The 17,387-nt window shown below is 51.3% G+C and overlaps 1 protein-coding gene across 5 annotated transcripts in view; it reads left to right on the top strand.

Annotated features, from left to right (window-relative positions):
* The first annotated feature begins 404 nt into the window (after positions 1 to 404).
* NFATC1 (nuclear factor of activated T cells 1) overlaps positions 405 to 17,387 on the top strand; it is a 110,952-nt gene continuing 93,969 nt past the window's right edge. For all 5 annotated transcript variants that reach the window (XM_082291893.1, XM_082291891.1, XM_082291890.1 and 2 more), the window contains exons 1-2: positions 405 to 867; positions 9,720 to 10,818. In XM_082291893.1, coding sequence (XP_082148019.1) covers positions 735 to 867; positions 9,720 to 10,818 — 1,232 coding nt within the window. In that variant the 5' untranslated portion in view covers positions 405 to 734. The remainder of the gene's footprint in view (positions 868 to 9,719; positions 10,819 to 17,387) is intronic.

The raw sequence follows: 17,387 nt of genomic DNA, 5'->3' as shown, positions 1-17,387 counted from the left end.
CTGCCTCGCCTTTTTTTCTTTTTTTTTCCCCCTCTCTCTGCCTGCCTCTTTCGCTCCCTGGTCTCCCTTCTTTCCCCACCTTCACTTTGCGACCCCGGCGCGCCGCCCGTTCTCCCGCAGGAGGGCACCCGGCTCCCGCAGGCTGAGGGGACCCCGCGGGCGGTGGCGGCGGAGCCGGGGCCGGGCGGGCGCCGTGCCCCGCGGAGGGGCGGGCGGGCGGCCGGGGCCCGTCGGTGCCCGCCGGTGCCCGCCTCCCGCTGGCCGCCCGCCGGCGGCGAGGCCGGGGCCCGGCTGACATCACGGGGCCGGGGCGGGGAGAGGGGCCGGGAGGGGAAGGGAGGTGGGGGGGTGTTTTCCAGCTTTAAAAAGGCGGCGCCGGGCGCGCAGCCCTGCGTCAGAGCGAGACTTCCCCGCTCCGCACACTCACTGCCCCGTCCCCCTCCTGCGGGTCTCCGCGGGCGGCAGCGCCTGCCGCCCCATCCCGTCGCCTCAGCGCGGGCAGTGCTTCCGAAGTCCCCACGCACACCCGCCCTCCTCTCCATGCCCCGTCCCCGGGGGGGCGGCGGCGGCGAGCTCCTGTGCCTCCGCGGGCGCGGCTACCACGCCGGGGGCGGCGCGGCCCCGGTCACCGGGTCGTGAAGGCGGGCGGGGGGGCGCGGGACAGGCGGGACAGGCGACGAGGGGCCGGCAGTGGCCCAGGGCGCGGCTCCGGGCTCCGCCGCCCCGCCGGGTGGATGCCAAGCGCTGCCCCGCCGGCCGCCGCCGCGCCGCCGTCGCGGGACCCATCCAGCGGGAGAGAGAGGCCGGCGGCGGCCCCGCAGGACGGCGCCCGCCCGCTCGGCAGCACCATGAAGGCGGCGGAGGAAGGTAACTGGCGGCGCTGCGGGGGGCGGAGGGCGGGCGGGCGGGCAGCGGTGTCCCCCGGTGTTTCCCCGCGGCGGCCCGGAGGTTCGCCGGCGGCCGCTTGCCAATAGGTGTCTCTTTCGCCTCTCGCACGGCGCCGCCGCGGCCGCGCCGCTGCTCCCGGCCGCTTCCCGCCGGCCCTGGGCCCGGGCCCGCTCCCGGCGAGGGCGTCTGGGATCCGGTCAGTGGGACACGCTTGGGGATTCCCTCCCCATCCCGCGGTTTGATCTAGGGGAGGTCAGTAAACAGCCCACCACTGCAGCCAACCCACGCTCCTGGGAAAAGGAAGGAGTCCCGGGCAGTGCCAGGCGCTGTACCGGCGCTCCCGGCACACGGAGACAGGGGGCCGGGCTGCGGGGCTCTGCCGCCCCGCGTACCCCGCGCCCCGCCGGGCGGGCGCCCTGCCGCCGCCGGCCCGTCTACGGGGAAGCGCTTGCCCCGCTATCCCAGCTCTGAATCGCGGCTTCATTCTCTGCCCCTGCTGCGAAAAGTGCCCTGAAAACACAGAGGCAAAGTTTCTAGAGAGACAGATGGTGGGAGCGGGGCTCGGGACGCGCGCAGCTCCTCCGGGCTGAACTTGGCCCTGCCAGGGGTAGCGTCTGGCTGGTGAGGGGACCGACTTCACCCTCCCCTCTTGCCAATCGGGACGCTGTTCTTCCCCCGGAGCATCGCTATCCAGCACCGCTCTGCCTATCGCCGAAACTTTCGCACTGCGTCGCTCCTTACGGCGCCTTTCGGCCCCGGCAGCGGGACCCCGGGGGCATCCCCGCCGGGCATCTCCTCCGCGCCGCGGCAGGTGCGGGGCAGCTCCCGGCTCCCCGCTGCGGGCTCGGCGGCTGCCCTGTCCCGTGCTCCCTCCTCCCCTCCCGGCTGGTCCCCGGCTCCCAAGTTTCCTCCCTGTCCGGTGGTGCCGCCGCGTTGCAGAGGCTGCTGCTGAGGCTCGAGCAGCGCGCAACGAGCCCGCACGTCCCGGCCAGAGAAAGTTGTGAGGAAGCGAAGCGGGGGGCTCATCTATGTCCAGCGCGTTCATTCTGCAGCGTGGGACAACGGGACTCCATTCCCCGGGCTTTTCCCCGGAAACCTGGAAGGGAGCTCAAGACCCATGTCTTTTAAATTTTTTTTTATAATTATTTTTATTTTTACATAGCTATTTTCACCCCAGGAGTTCATTGCAGTTGACGAGATTCTGCCAGGGCAAAAGCTACAAGCGGAGCTCTGACTGTGGCTAAACTTGTGAAGCATGGAGAGCCTTTTAGGATGGAAAGGATGGAAGCTAATTACACTGTATTTAATAGAAGTGGCTGGCATGCCAGTCGCACGCTCGGACATCCGTGGGCTGCACGCACGGCGCTTCCAATGCCCTGGGCTCCAAGGGCACTGAATACACCCACTTGTAAAAACTACATCCAGAGGCAGCTGACACAGAAAGCGTTCTGCAGCTTCTTGTAAAGGGAAAAAAAATCCCCCCTCTTTATTTCTGTGGCATTTCTGATACCTATGTTAAAATGCACCAACCCTCGTCGATAGTTCTCTTCCATGGTAGTGTATTTTGTAAGGGATTAAGAAAATAAGTCCAGCCAGAAAGCGTGACCCAATCCAGGAAACACGTAGGGGAGCCCTGTGTGTCAGGATTGCTGCCTGCAAATTAAGGTGCCACTTGATTGCCAAACTACAACAGTCAAAGAAAATACTTTATTTCTTGCTTAGTCTGGGAAGAAATTCGCAAAGAGTCCCAGTGGGAAGACCTCGCTTTTTTCTCTGTGTGGTAGCGAGGTGTGGAGTCCTTTACCTTTGAAAATGCCAGTGGTTATACCAGGTTTAATGCCATGGACAAGTTAAATTCCCCTTCAGCCTGGGGGGCTGCAGCTGGAGCAGACTGTCTGATGCATCCCTTGTTGAACCTGCTTTATGGAGTTAGAACAACTCCAGTTAACTCCAAGGAGAGGCTGGGTGGGCAGCGGCTGAGCTGGTGGATCGGTCCGTGGGTCGTGCAAGGGCGGCTGGTGACACGGAAATGGCCTTGCTGGGGTGTACCGCCCTCCCCATCGCTCCTTCCCTTTTACTCCGTTTAATGACACTGTTTCAAACTGGACTATTAACGGGAGGGTCACTGTTACTCTGGCCCCACATGGGATATCACTTCGTTTCTAACCTTTCCATGACACATCTTTCCTATTTCTCCAAGGGAAGGGTGCCAATCGAAATATTTCATTGACAGCACTAATAATGATGTCACTGGCAAATCAAGCCGTCCGTAAATAGTGTGGGACAATTTACCCACCCTGCAGGTACCACATGCGGGAGAGGCGAAGGATCGAGGGCAGCAGGTACTTGGGAGCTTCTCCTCGCCTCCCCGCCGGAGCAGAGATGGGCAGAGCGGCCGCAGGGGGGGTGACACTGGTGGTGGCTGGGGCGAGGCGGCTGTCCCGCCTGTAGGCCCTGGGCAAAGCGGCGGGAGCACATCCGTACCCGCCGCTGGGGCAAGGGCTGGGGGACGTGCACGAGTGAAGCGGGACGCTCGTCCCTGCGGCGCGGCGCCTCTCCCCAGCCGGGGCGGGCCGCCCGCGGCCTGCTCCGGCACCCCGGGGCGAGCACGGTCGGGGCAGGCGCAGGGGGAGGGGTTCCCCTGTAGCCAAGGCCTTTAGCACACTCGGGTGACTCAAGCCCGGCACTTCGGCACTCAGGGGCCCTCCGGGGCAAAGCCCAGCTCGGCTCCTGCGAGAGCCCAGCCTGCAGCGAGGCTCGTCCCGGCGAGGAGGGAGAAAAGTATAATGGGCTCAGATGGAAAAAAATTGTGTTTTCCTGGCACTTTCTGATGGAGATTTCAATCGCAAGCCTGGAAAATGGTATTCCCTGAGTTTATAACAGAATACTATTTCCATAACTGCTTAAAAAAACCTGTTCCTTTTGAAATCTGGCCTGAAGCTTCGGCAACTCAGGAGCCGAGCCGAGCCGAGCCGAGCCGAGCTGCTGGGGCGGGCGCTCCTTTGCCTGGCGGGGACCTTTAGACCGGCCGGTGTAACATGACTGGAAAGCACCTCGAAATATAAAGAAAGGCTTAATTTACTTTTTCCCTAATTTTATCCTGTACTACCGGAAAGAGGGACAGGCCGGGCAGAACCGTGCCCACACCGCCACCAGAGCCCTTTGCAGGCGCCCTCCCGGTGTGTGGCTGCGGCCCGGAGAGGACCTTTCCCTCCCCGGCACACGGAGGCGGCCGGCAGCGTTCCGAGCCCCGCTTTACTGCGCTTTTTATAGCATCTGGCACTAGTGGGTGCTGCGACTAAGTGAAATAAATAATAAATAAATGAAAGCGGAGCCTCCTGCCTCACAGACGCGGCGTGGTGGGCACCCACGTAAGAAACCTTATCAGCCCTCAGTGAAGAGGGGACACGCCGGTGTCGCCCCTGAGTGGGCTGAGTAGCCCTCTCTCCCCACTTCCCTCCCGCCGGAGCGCGGAAAAGAGCCGCTCCGGTCCCCCGCCGTTACCGCCGGTCGGGAGCAGGTGAAGTCCTGCTCCCCACCCACCCCCGGGCTCCCCATCCCGCCCACGGCGAACCCTCGGCGGTCTGGGGTCTCCCCCGGTGCCGGGTTCCCCTGCTGGGGCGAGGGCTGCCCGCGGTGCACGAGCTGCGCTGCAGGGGCAGAGCCCCGGCGGGGAGGTACGGGGGAGGCCGGGCACCGCGGTTGTTTGCATCGACCCGGAAACATCAACAGCGAGCGGGAGGGCGGATCGGAGGCGGCGGCAGCGGCGGCGGCAACGAGACAGGCCGCCCGTCGGGGCCGAGGTCACGTTACCGAGCGCAGCAGTGGCCGACGTCCCACGCCGCGCCGGGGCTCCGCGCAGCCCGGCCCGCCGGCAGCAGGTGTCCGGGCGCGACGAGGCGAGCCCGACGGGGCGGGCCGGGGCTGCGCCACCGCCGCTGCCAGGGTGCCGGAGCGTGGCGGGGGTCGCGGCGGGAGCCATGACGGGCGTGGAGGCCGAGCAGGAGTTTGACTTCGATTTCCTCTTCGAGTTCAAGCACAGCGATGAGGGTGGAGGTGGGTCGCGGCGGGGCGGCCGGGGCACCTCCGGGGGTGCTGGCGGCGGGATGCTGCGGGGCGCCCTCCTTGCGCTGCGCCGTTCGGGAGGGGGAAAGGCTACCTCCCCTCGCGGGGAGCGGGGCGGGGGAGCCGGCAGTCCCGTCCGGACAGGTCGGCCCGGCCTCGGGTGGCGCTTGTCGCCTGAGCCGCGCCGGGAAGCTGCGAGCGGGGCCGCGGTGACCGGGATAGAGTCCTGCCCGGGCGGCCGGCGCTCATCTGGCGCGGTCCTGGCAGCAGCTGAACCAGGCGCAAGGGGAGACGACCCGGGAGGCCGCCGGTGCAGAGTTTTTAGAAGTCTGGAGTTGTTTGAGATGTGCGGACCCCCTCGTTGGCCGCTCGCACGGCTTTCCCCGCTGTCTTTGTGTCTTGCCCGTGACAGAGGTTGCCCCGCTGAAAACTTCAGCCCCCTTTCCCCATCCCCCCGTGAGCCGGACATAGGCTCAGGGTTTAGCTTGAAGGTCATCTGCAAATAAAAATAACGGGCGTGAATTTGTCACGGGTCACAACTGTTCCCAACTCTGGTGACTCGGTCCGGCTGTCTGTTTTATGACTTTTAGCAATACTTGAGGTGGAAATGAGGCGAACAAGCCTGGAACTGGCGGAGAGAGGAGGTTGCCGCTTCCTGGTGCGTGGTTAACTCGTTGCGCTGTCGGTGATAGCGGATCACCGTAAAGAGGTCGTGTACAAGTGGATGACTTAACGCTGCCTCAGAGTAGGGCTGTTTGCTATGTGCCTTATTTTTTTGCCTGTAAATTCTAGCAGGTTTCCAAATCCTTGCCTGCCTAATGCAACCTGCCAGGATATGAGTGAAGGTGTTTGCACCTTCCTAGCTCTTCCCAGTTGCCCACCTCTCTGGCACAATGTCAGTGTCCAAATAGTTGTTATGAGCTTCTAATTTTCAGAAAAAGGCAGTTTCAAGAGTTTCACACCAAGCTTTCCAGATGAGTGTTCTAGTGATTAGACACATAAGTGTCTAAAGTGGAGGGGCCTAAGCAAATTAAGTGTCAAAGTCCTAGTCTGAGAAAAGTACTTAACTCTATTACGCAATTTTGAGAGCATGAATTTAAACACAGGCATAGATGTGGCTTTATCTTGAGCAATGTACCACAGCCCTCATCTTCTCTGAAGACCCTACAGACTGCAGGTGTTCAGCATTCCTATTTAAAGTATTTAAATATAAAACGGTGGTGCCCAGTGCCTTGCAGGATCAGCCCATTAATGAAAGGAATAAAACTTGCTTGCTGTGAAATTAACTAGAGGAAAAAAGGAGTTTTTTAACTACTACAAAGGGAAATGTACTATATGGAGGTGTGCTCACAACTCAAAAGGGTCCAGTCTCTTGTCCTAGTTATACTTAAGTGTGGATTTGTTGGAACTGTTACAAACCTACTGATCTATCTGATACTGGGGTTTGGCTCAGGATATTAGAATACACTATTAAAAGTGTCTTGGTAGTCAGTACACTGGTCCTGGATGCCTCTGTGAATCACAGTCATAACAGTGATGCCATGGCAAAGCATTACCTGCCTTTCATCCCTGTCAGGACTGTTAAAATATCCTACACAGCTGCATTACGTGATGCAGCATTTTATTTCTGCCTGTCTTATTCACCCTGGTGAGGAAAACATCAGCATGTTATAAATGCCGGCTATGGATGTGTGTTTGATGAATTTTGTAAATATGGAAGTTTTGGAGAATGAGCTTTTTGAGAAATTGTAGCTGGTGGTTTTTAGCTCACAAACCAAGGGCTCTATCCTGTTCCTAGTTCTGGCTTTGAGGCTTTTATATTTGGTGGACATATTTTCTACATGCTGCCTGTAGTTTTAGGATACCTAAATATGCTTGGAGGGCTTTGGATCTTGCATCTTTCTATTTTGAGTACTATTGTATGAGTTGTATGATGTGATTTTTCTTGGTCCTTTAAAAGTTGGCTTTAAAAAAATGCATAATAGTTCTAAAAGTGGCTATTCCTTGCCATGTGAATTAGGGAACTTGTTGCTCATAGCACTTGAGCCTGTCTTTTAATAATTTGTTTTTAACTGGATTCCAAAGGCTCGTCTGAGCTTTATATTGCCTATTCAGCCTGGGCTGCAGATCTCCAGCAGACTGCAGTGTTTGAATTTCACCCTAGTCATGCATTAGAATTTAAGTCAGTTGCTGGGCTCACAGTACTTACCCCTGTTATTTTGTTTGTTTACTTATTTATTTTTAATACAAGATCTGAAAGCACTGATTTTGCAGTCAGCAGAGGCAAAGCCCGCTTGGTGGGTGCAGAGCTGCGGCAGCCTGCTGAGCCCCTGGTCCCCTGCCTGGGCTGTCTGGCTGCATGGTGGGGACTGGCTGGAAAGCGATTCCCAGCTGTGCCATGTCACCAGTGCCTTCCAACTATATGCCAGACCAGGAGGCTGTGGAAGAGTATGTAGAAGAAGAGCATAGCCAGTGTCCCAGCAGCAGTGTGGTGCCATGGACATCACCTTCTTCTGGAGCTGGAGGAAGCAGTGAAGGGGCTGAAGCTGCCCTGAAGGCGCTACTGTAGACCCTTTCTCTGAGCTAATTTCTGAAACAGATAAGGTCTTACCACTGTTGTACAAAGGGCAGGAGAGGAGTGGTGGTGGTTGTAGTGACACCGGCTGGTACGGCCAAGTGGCAGGGCAGCAACAAAAGGGAACTGATTTTGGAAGGAGGGGATTCTGATCCCCCAGGCAGATCTACACCTCCATGTGACCAATGCAGTTGGATTTTGTCAAGTAGCACCTCTTTTGCTGTATTTCCTGCCTGCCTGGTTGTTTGAATAGAGCATGAAGCTGCAGCAATGTTTTGAATAATCCAGTGTTATTTGTGGCACACTGCAGTGTAATTTAATGACCCTTCCTCAGCAAATGGCCAGTATCTGAGGGCAGACTAGAGAGCGAGTTCAAAAGGTGTTGTTGCTCATCATTCCTGACCGTTACCTGCCATGACATACATCAGCTGGAGCTGCTGTGAAGCTGCCACAGCACATTAATTTTTCCTAAGTACCGTTTGCCTTGGAGTCGTTGCCAATGAGAAAGGTGAGCATGGGATCACAGGTGGATGACACCAGAGAGGGCTGAGCTGATAAACAAGAGAAAGAGAATAGCTGGCTGTGCTGGTTACCAGCTCAGAGGCTCGTTTGCATTTGCAGAGCTCCCTGGTCGCCTCGGGAGTAGCAGCTGCAGTAATTAATACAGCTTTTCCATATCTTCCGAGGGAAGGTGTGCAAGGTGACTGCCAAGGGATCTTGCCTCCTGGGATGGAAAGGGACAGGTTTCCCATGTGGACTGGCTGTGGCCACAGGGGATGTAGTGTTTCCCTCTGTCCTGCAGAAAAGTGATGCTGTTGCCATAATAAACCTCGGGGAAGGCTGATGCACTGCAAGCACATCATGGGGCTGGAGCTGGGTGCATTTCCAGATTGCTGAGAAGAACCTGTACCCAGACTCAGAGTTCAGTGGTCATTGTCCCTGATACAAAGGTTTTGCTCTCTTTTCCCAGTAAAGTAAGAGATACTGGCATAAGGGCTTGCATGTCTGGCTCATGTGTCCTGGTGACACAGAGCCTCCCTATTTTGGAAAGACTAGAGATGGTGATTCCTCATCCCACCACAGCTCAGAGCACCAGGGGCATGTTGTCCTTGGTTGAGGGCTGCCCATCTCCCTCATGGGCAGTCCACTGATACCTCTGGCTGGCAAAAAGAGTCACATATGCATCCCTGGAACGGGGGAGCAGAGCTCAAGGAGTCCCTTCAGCAGGCAGACAGTGAGGCGAGGCAGAGATGATCCCGTGTGGACCAGCTTTGAGACGCTGGCTCCTGTAGTGCAGCAGGGATGGAGGCATGTGAAGGGCATGTTGTTCCCTGTGCTCCGTCAGGGAGCCCATTGGCACAAGGCTGTGAAGTGATCTGTCACCTTCCAGGTTTTCCACAGTGGCTGTGCAGCTCTGCTCTTGCTTGTGTACACCCGGCACTGTTAAATGGTTGGAGAGCTGTCCCAGAGCACGCTGCTGGCAGCGCTTGATGTGGTATGCGCAATAACCAGCAATTTCAGTGGAATTTCAGCTGTTGCTGAGTAGTGAGACATCCATGTTTATCCTTCACCTGGCCTCTGCCAGTTGGGCTGGAGGATAAGTGGTCCCAGAAACCAAGCAGGTCAATAGATCCATCTTTTTCCAAAATCCTAGTTAACTGGAACCAGTTGGAAACTTGCTGTAATGGAAATTTCAGTTGTGTATAATTTTTTTAACAGAATGCAATTGATCTTGTTCTTTGCGTTAGTCTGCCTCCACTTTTTTTTTTGTCCAGTGTTTTTTGTGTATTCCAACTTTTCAGGGAGGGAATTAGGCTCACTTATGTAAAAACACATCTCTTTAGTTGCATCTCTGAGTGCTGCAGTCTCCTGGAATCCTGAAACAGTGTTGTTTGAAGACTCAATTTTTTGCTCTGAAGGTTCACCTAAGAAGCATGTACTCAAGACCAACTCTGTGTACATCCTCCATCCCAAGATACCTTGTCTTGTGCTGTTCAGTTAGTGTCATTTTCAAGGATGCTAGTCTGCAGCCTCTCCCCCCACATGGCACACCTGTGGGCTGGGTTGTTAAGGAGAGCTGTGCTTTTGTGTGTTGTGCCATGTCCCTCCATTTCAGCTGGGTATGTTACTAAGTGAGTATTATTTGTGCAGCACCTCATGTCATTCTTCGTTGTTTGTTTGTTTCTTCCAGAACACTATAATTATGCATCTTCAAATGTAAGTGCTGGCTTGCCTCTAAATGTGGCACATTCCTCATTGTCAACTCCATGTCATGGCCTGCAGACATCAAATCCCGTCATTTCAGTTGTCCCATCGGCAAACCATCCCTCTGGATATGGAGGACACATTGACAGCGCGGCCTCCGAATACTACCTGCCACCAAACATGAGACCTAATGGAGCTCCAGCACTGGAGAGCCCCAGAATTGAGATCACGTCTTACATGGGATTGCATCATAACAACAACCAGTTTTTCCACGATGAGGTGGAGGAGGCCATCCCTAACACCAAGCGGTCACCTTCCACTGCCACTTTGAACTTGCCAAACATCGAGGCATACAGAGACCCGTCGTGCCTCAGTCCAGCAAGTAGCTTGTCTTCCAGAAGCTGCAACTCTGAAGCGTCTTCCTATGAGTCTAACTACTCGTATCCATACACTTCACCTCAGACCTCTCCGTGGCAATCCCCGTGTGTCTCTCCGAAGACCACCGACACAGAGGAGGGCTACCAACGCAGCATGGTGGCCTGTACTTTGCTCAGTTCCCCAAGGCACTCTCCATCAACATCTCCTAGAACGAGCATCACAGAGGAGAACTGGCTGGGGGCTCGCAACTCCAGGCCTCCGTCTCCCTGCAACAAGAGGAAGTACAGCCTTAATGGCCGGCAGACCTCCTATTCCCCACACCACTCCCCCACTCCTTCTCCGCAAAACTCACCGCGGGTGAGTGTCACGGATGACACTTGGCTGGGAAACACAAACCAGTACACCAGCTCCGCCATCGTCGCTGCCATCAATGCCCTCACCACTGACAGCACCATCGATATGAATGATGGGATTCCCATCAAGTCGAGGAAGACCGCCATTGATCACACCCCATCCATGACTCTCAAAACTGAACCAGCTGGCGAGGATCATGGGACCATATCGCCAACTGCTGATTTGTCACCAGAAGACTTCTCCAGCTTTCAGCACATCAGGAAGGGAAACTTCTGCGAGCAGTACCTGTCTGTGCCACAGCATCCCTACCAGTGGGCCAAACCAAAGCCTCTGTCTCCAACATCCTACATGAGGTAAGGAACCCCAACTCAGGGAAATCCCAATAGTATCTTTACTGCATGCTTTTGTTTCCTCCTTCCCTTTTCTGTCTCTGCTTCCTCCCAAATCTGCCCATCCACTCACTCCACTTAACTGTGTCTTGTGACACTGCCTCTGTTGTTGGTGTGGTGTGACCACAAGTAAAGCCTTGAAGGGTAAAAGAGGCTGTTCTAGGAGCTGGCTATGCATAGGTTGTAACCAGTTATCCACTTCCCAGGGGATGAGCCCCAATCTGGGCAGTCTGGAAATGGGGCGTTCAAAAGCTCAGGCAGTGGGCCAATTGGGTGCCATGAAACCTGTGGCTTTACTTAAAGTTTATTAAGTCTCAGTATTTTTATATGGTAGGACAAGGATATGGTCTCATTATGGTGACTGTTGCAGGGCCTTTTACATTTATGCTTTATGCACAGTGAATACAAGTTAAGTAAGAATATGGTTCTTTTGTGAATTATTTCAGCTTGTCTGAAATTATTTCAGCTCATCCGGAGGCTGTCTATCAATCTTTTTCTGTCTCTTCAGGACAGTGGTTTTCTGGTTTTTTCCATCTTTCCCACCACTTCTGTTTAAAGAAGCAAACCTAATTTTTCAGCGGATAGTGGTTCAATCTGTTCATCAAATTTATTTATCACAAAAGGGCTCTGGGTAGGAAGCAGCACAGAATAGCCAAAATCTGAGTTACATTCATTGCATTATCTTTCTGTCTCAGTTATACACTTTATTTTGGAGTTTTCTGGAAGCTGTAATATGTAGAAGCATGTGGTTCAGGAAAATAGTTCAGCTTTCCAAGGGTTAGTAGGCTGTTCCCAGTCCCTGGTTTTGATGGTCTCCCCTTTTTCTCCTCTTCCCCAAGCACGCCTGGCTTCTTGCTCTTGACAGTGAAGCTGCCTTTCTCAAAATGAAAGCAGTGAGAATGTAGCTGAAATGTTTCAATTAGCAATGCATTCCCTGGTTCTCAACCTTGTCAGTCTCACCTTTCTTTAGCCAGCACCTCTCTGCCATGTGCTGTCTCCCGAAACTGTGGTGGAATGGTGCATGGCTCTTTATGTTACAGCACACTCCCCTTCCTCATCGTTCTCCTTCTCCTCTGCATTGCCAAGCTCCTTTCAAGACCCTGGCTCAATTTAGCACTGGGAAACCAACAACCCCTTTGGGTCTGGCCACCCAAAGTTAGGCACTCACTGCCTTTCAGAGCTGGGGTGGAGACTTCTAACACCAGGTAAATCCTTCAGAGCCTTCCCATTTACTTAGAAAAAGCCTTTTATGTTCACCCACTGTAGTGCCAAGTAGCCCACGTTCAACAGAGAGGCCGGCCCTTGGCTGTTGTGTCCAGGGCAGCTTTTTGTCGACGACTTCAAGGGCAGGAGTAGGACAGTTTGACCAAACAGGCTTTTATCTTTCCGTTGCAGCAAGCGGCTGTAGGCGCTGTGCCGCGGTCCGTCAGGAGGCACCCGGTGTGCCTGTGCACTAACACAAACAAGAAAGGTGAAGTGCACAGAACGAAGCCCCACTATGTTGTGTATTTAACTTTTTTTTCCACTGTTTTGGTCTTGTATAAAATATGTTTCCTGGTTTGCAGTATGTTTCCATGTGATCTCATTAACTCGTGCTCTAGGGCAGTTGGAAGTTACTGTTGAAATGTGATTTTTAAGTTATTTTACCAATCGGATACTCTGACAGTGCTTCCTTCCACCAAAAATACCTCTCGTTTTATGTATATGAAAGTGCTGGGCTACTGAACACAGACGTCAACAGGATCACAGCCTACGCAACAGAAACTGTTATTTTAAATCTTTCCAAAAAAATTGGTTAAGAATTTGTCACAATAGAGCTGGATTTTTTTCCTGTTATGTTGCACATCTGTTCTATTTCAAACGCGAGGGCTGGAGGGGTGGATTCCAACAAACAACTCCGGCTCCAAAATCTACCCGGTCATAATGATTTTGAGATAACCAGATTTGATTACCTCCTCTCTCTCTTCCTGAATATGCGGTACAGTTTTCATCAAAAGCCAGCATGCCTTGGAAAATCACTGATGCTTTTCCCTCCCTCTCTTGCATTCCCATCTCTCTGGGAGCAGAAGGGAGCAGGCTCAGGCAGACCATCGGCTGAGTGCTGTCTCCTTTCCCAAGGTTTTATAGTGGGCATCAGTCTAAAAGGGGAACTGCTTTTTGCTGTTGTTTCTAAAATTGATGATGTTTTTAATTTGTCATAATTAAAGTTCAGTCTGCTTTAGGCTTTTCGAATCCTGGAGCAGGGGAGTAATAAGAGTATGTAATGAGAGTCTAATAATGCCTGCCTTAACAAAAATAGAGTCTTTATGTGTTTCGTGAGCTCGGATGCTCAGCCCAGTCCCCAGGCTGTGGGCTCTTTGCTGCAGGTCTGGGCTCACACTTCTCCTCCAGACTACGAACATGTGACTGTTCTTGCATGGGACTCGGCACGCAGGTGCAGGGGATCACAGGACGGGGTGGGAGGGTAGAGCCTGACCTTGCAGCTGAGGCTTGAGCTGCACAGGTTAACCCAGGACTGGTGGGGATTTGTCTGCAGTCCTTTGGTTGTAGCCCAGGGCCTTGCACCAAATCTTTGGATATAGAAAGTACTTAGAGACCAAGCACAGGTTTCAGGAGAAGCATTGGAACAAACCCTGAGGTAACAAGGGGAATCATACCTTTTCTAGATCGAAATGAGTTATCTAAATAACCAGTCTGCCTCAAAAAGTCCTGGAGGTAAATCATGATGCAGAGAGTCAAGAGATGGTCTTTATGAAGCTCTCTTTCAGCTTTTATCTCAAAGATCTTTTTTTATTTCGATATTTATGCATTGTGCTGTCTCACTCAAATGCAACAAGTTTCTGTCTGGAGTCTCTCTCTTAGAGTTAACACAGCAAATAGTTTTAAGAGAACCACTCCACTGGGCAGTTACTGTACAAGCAGGTGATGGTCTGTGTTTCTCAAGCCCTTGCTGTGTCAGTGGTGTTCCTTCTGTGCCGTTTCTCCGTCGCTCCTAAGTGCTGTGTAATGCAGAATGTATTGTGGACAAAAATGTCAAAATGGAAGTACAGGACTGGACTTCTGCCCTCGGCTATGGGGGCACTGTTAGGGATTATTTCGAAACTAAAATCCCATTTTTTGCTCATATGCATGTCCTAAATCACCCTGTATCACAGCAAAAAGTATAGGCACTCACCAAAGTGCCATGCTGCTGAGTATCTTACACATTTTATATGACTTCCTCTTCACCTGCTGTATTTGAGTAAACACAACCTGAAATTTCCTGGAGGCAGTTTCTTACTCTTTGAAAAGTAATGCACTGTAGTTATATCAAGTGTTATCGATTTAATCCAAGGAGTGTGTTGGCCTTTAACACTTGAGTTTGCACTAAAAGCAGTGTTTTTCAGGAGGAGGAGAAATGGTTGGGTTTGTTGGTTGGGCGTATGGCATATATGAGGTCTACCACACCAAAAGGAGTTTCCAGGAGTAGACAGGTAAATTTTAAAAGCTCCCTGTGATGTTTTCTTCCACAGTTTATTTTTTTAACCGTCAAAAGCCACATTTTCTTTAGCTGCAGTCTCTTTTTCAACCTCAACAATATGCATGTATGTTTTTGACCTCAGAGACACATGGTCATGTAGTTTTACATATGGAGACTGAAGTTTTTACCTAGGGAATGTATGGTTGGATACCTGTCTGCAAGTTGCAAAAGCACATTTGGCTTTTGTTTGCATCAATGAGCTTTTTTGGGGTTTTTTGTGGATTTTTGGATTCTACTTTCGGGACTCTGACAGTATTAAACTCAAGCATGCAAAAATTGAGTTCCCAAACCATATGATTTCCATACAAGCTATGATTTTAAAATGTTGCAGACATTTTTCTTCTTTCTTTTGATTTGTGGGCTTTTCAGATGCCTTTGATTTTGCCTTTTTTTTTTTTAAGAGGTGTTTTGTTCCAGATCATGAGATAGAGGGCAACCCTACTAGGGAAAAGTTGAGTTTCTCAAGAAATTGGGGTTTTCTGAAGGAGGAAAAAGGCACCAGCAATCTTGAGATGAGAAGAGATAGTCAGCAGTGCAGTAGAACCGGATTTGCTGACCTGTGCATCCATGGCAAGTTTGCGTGTTTATGGCAGGCGAGAGGAAGTTCCTCAGACAAAGCAAAGGCAGGGCTGTCTGGGCAAGACTCAGTGAAGTGGGGACTTGTGGTTGTGTGGCAGTGACCATCTCCTGGGACTCGTTAGTGTTAATTGAGGGGCCAGCGCTGGGACGTGGATGGGGAAGAGCCTGAAATGCTGCTAACCTTTTTCTCTTTTCTGCTATATTCCTGCTGGATAGGGATATTTGGATGCTTTCAACATGTTTCATTTGCCATCATGTAGCAGGGACTTTTGATTACATTTGGTTGCTGTACCATAAGGCTGAAGACTACTTGGAAGGCTGTCTCAGTAAACTGATACATTTTTGTTTGTTTGTTTGATTTAATCCTCCCCAAGCTATCTCCCGACTGTTTTTCAGTTCATTCAAACAACCCTGTGAGCATCTTATTAATGGCCTTCCTCCACCAGCTCATTTTAACACCCCAGGATTCTAAATTCAGAACAAGCAGAAATGCAATGCCAGCCACTTGTTATCTCCATTCCTGCAGCAATAGTTTCTTGTCCTTTCTCTGAGCCATCAAATGTGAAACTTCCCATGCAAACCAATCTCTGAGTGTGAATTTTTAGGACAGCAGTGTGAAAGTATTATGTGGGAGAATGACAACGACTCATGTTTTCAGACTTCAGCATGAGGAATTCCAGTGCGCCTCATGCACTTCACGGAGGAGCTCCTTGCTCCGCATGCCAGCAAAATACAGCCAAGTCTGAGGTGGGACACAGCATCTATTTTAACAGCTCGCAGCCAGATTGCTCAATTGTCAGACAGGAAATTCAAAAAAAGAGAGAGTAAAATCTGCCCACGTTAAGTCATAGGTGAAATATAAAGCAGGTGTATCTTTCAGACCACAGTCAAGCCTGGTGGACACGTAGCCATCACCGTTGTTTTCTTACTCTTTCAAAATCACACACAGGGATCTTTCACAGGCATCCACTTCAATGTGAGACAAGTAATAAATAATAAATTGTAACCATATTTGCATTTGGTGCAGAGTTGGAGCAGGTTCAAGCTAGCAGCCTGGTAGAAGTTTCAGCAGCCCTGTGGTTTTTCTAGTTTGTGATTTTGTTTCTATAGGAAAACTCCTTGTCATAAAAACATAAGTTTAGCACAGGGCACCCAGTCTCAGCTGTCCTCCTTCTAGGTCACTCACTTTACTTCAGGTGCTGAAAGACACTGAGCATCTTCTCCTAGGCAGCTGTCTGGGGTAGATGACTGTGCTGTGGTACTTGGCCAAGAGCAGGGTTAGTCCCAGGGTGAGACTGGCAGTTGTTCTTATACCTTCTTCAGTTTGGGACAAAAAGTGTTTGTGAATCTCTTTTTCAAGTGGCCGTGGGCATCTCGTAGCTTAGAAAGCATAATGGTAATTTAATTCCCAAATGAATAGCAGTCATGTGAAAATGGAGTTTAAAGACCTTTACAAAGTTTAGCAGAAGTTTTGGCTTTGTTTCCTCCCTGTCTATATTCCAGTGGGCTGCTTAGTATCTTTCTTTTTTTTTTTTTTTTTTCTGTTTTTTTTGTAACTTGATAAATCTTTCTGCTAAAGACAGAAGTCAGCCAGACTGGATAATCTGTTTTTGATTTAATCATATTGTGTATCTGGTGTATGCAAAATAAATCACTATTCATCTGGTTTTTAATCTGATTTATGTAGGATGGAGTTATATTGAGCCAGTTTTCTACAGCCTAGCACCAGGTTTTGTGAACCTGCCTTGAAGCAACCATACCTCATTACAGCATTTAGGAGGACTGCAGTGAAATTTATTATGGCGCAGAAAGGAACGGGACAGGTTTTCAGCTGGTGGAAAATGCGATCTGAGGGAAAAACACTGATGTGTATTTGATAGGAAGACTTCATGAAGACATTTTAGTCCTCTTCTTGACTGCTGTGGTAGGGCTCTTCTCCCCTCCATGTGACACACTGGCTTGATGAGGTAGTTTGGGCCTTTTCAAATTGATATTTGCAGCAACCAGATTTGATTTTACCACTACACCATTTGCTCCGTGGCTTTTTCCTTTAACCACGTTTAGCCACAGGAAATTAAGTGCATGATGAAGATAACCTAACATAGGAAATAGCTCTGGCAGCCCCAGTCCATGACACTGCTAAAGGCATCACTTCGCTTCCTTTATCAGGAAAACTCCCATTAATTGTCAATTTATAATTGGACAGGTGGTGCTTTGGAATTTTGATTGTAGATTTCAGGCTAACAGCACACTGTATTTATATTTGCGGGCTTTACTTGAGAACATGAATTTTACAACTTAATTATATTAACATTTTCAGGTGCTGATTTGAAAGGAGTTTGTGTGTTTTTTCTTTGGTTCTATTTTTTTAAAGAGATATCATTAATTACAAAGCTATCACTTGAATGCATCTTAAAAAAAACCCAACCCTCTT

This window comes from Coloeus monedula, assembly GCF_965178545.1.
Source record: "Coloeus monedula genome assembly, chromosome: 1".
NCBI lineage: Eukaryota > Metazoa > Chordata > Aves > Passeriformes > Corvidae > Coloeus > Coloeus monedula.
The sequence above is the reverse complement of the archived record's forward strand: the minus strand, read 5'-3'. Positions and strand labels throughout refer to the sequence as shown.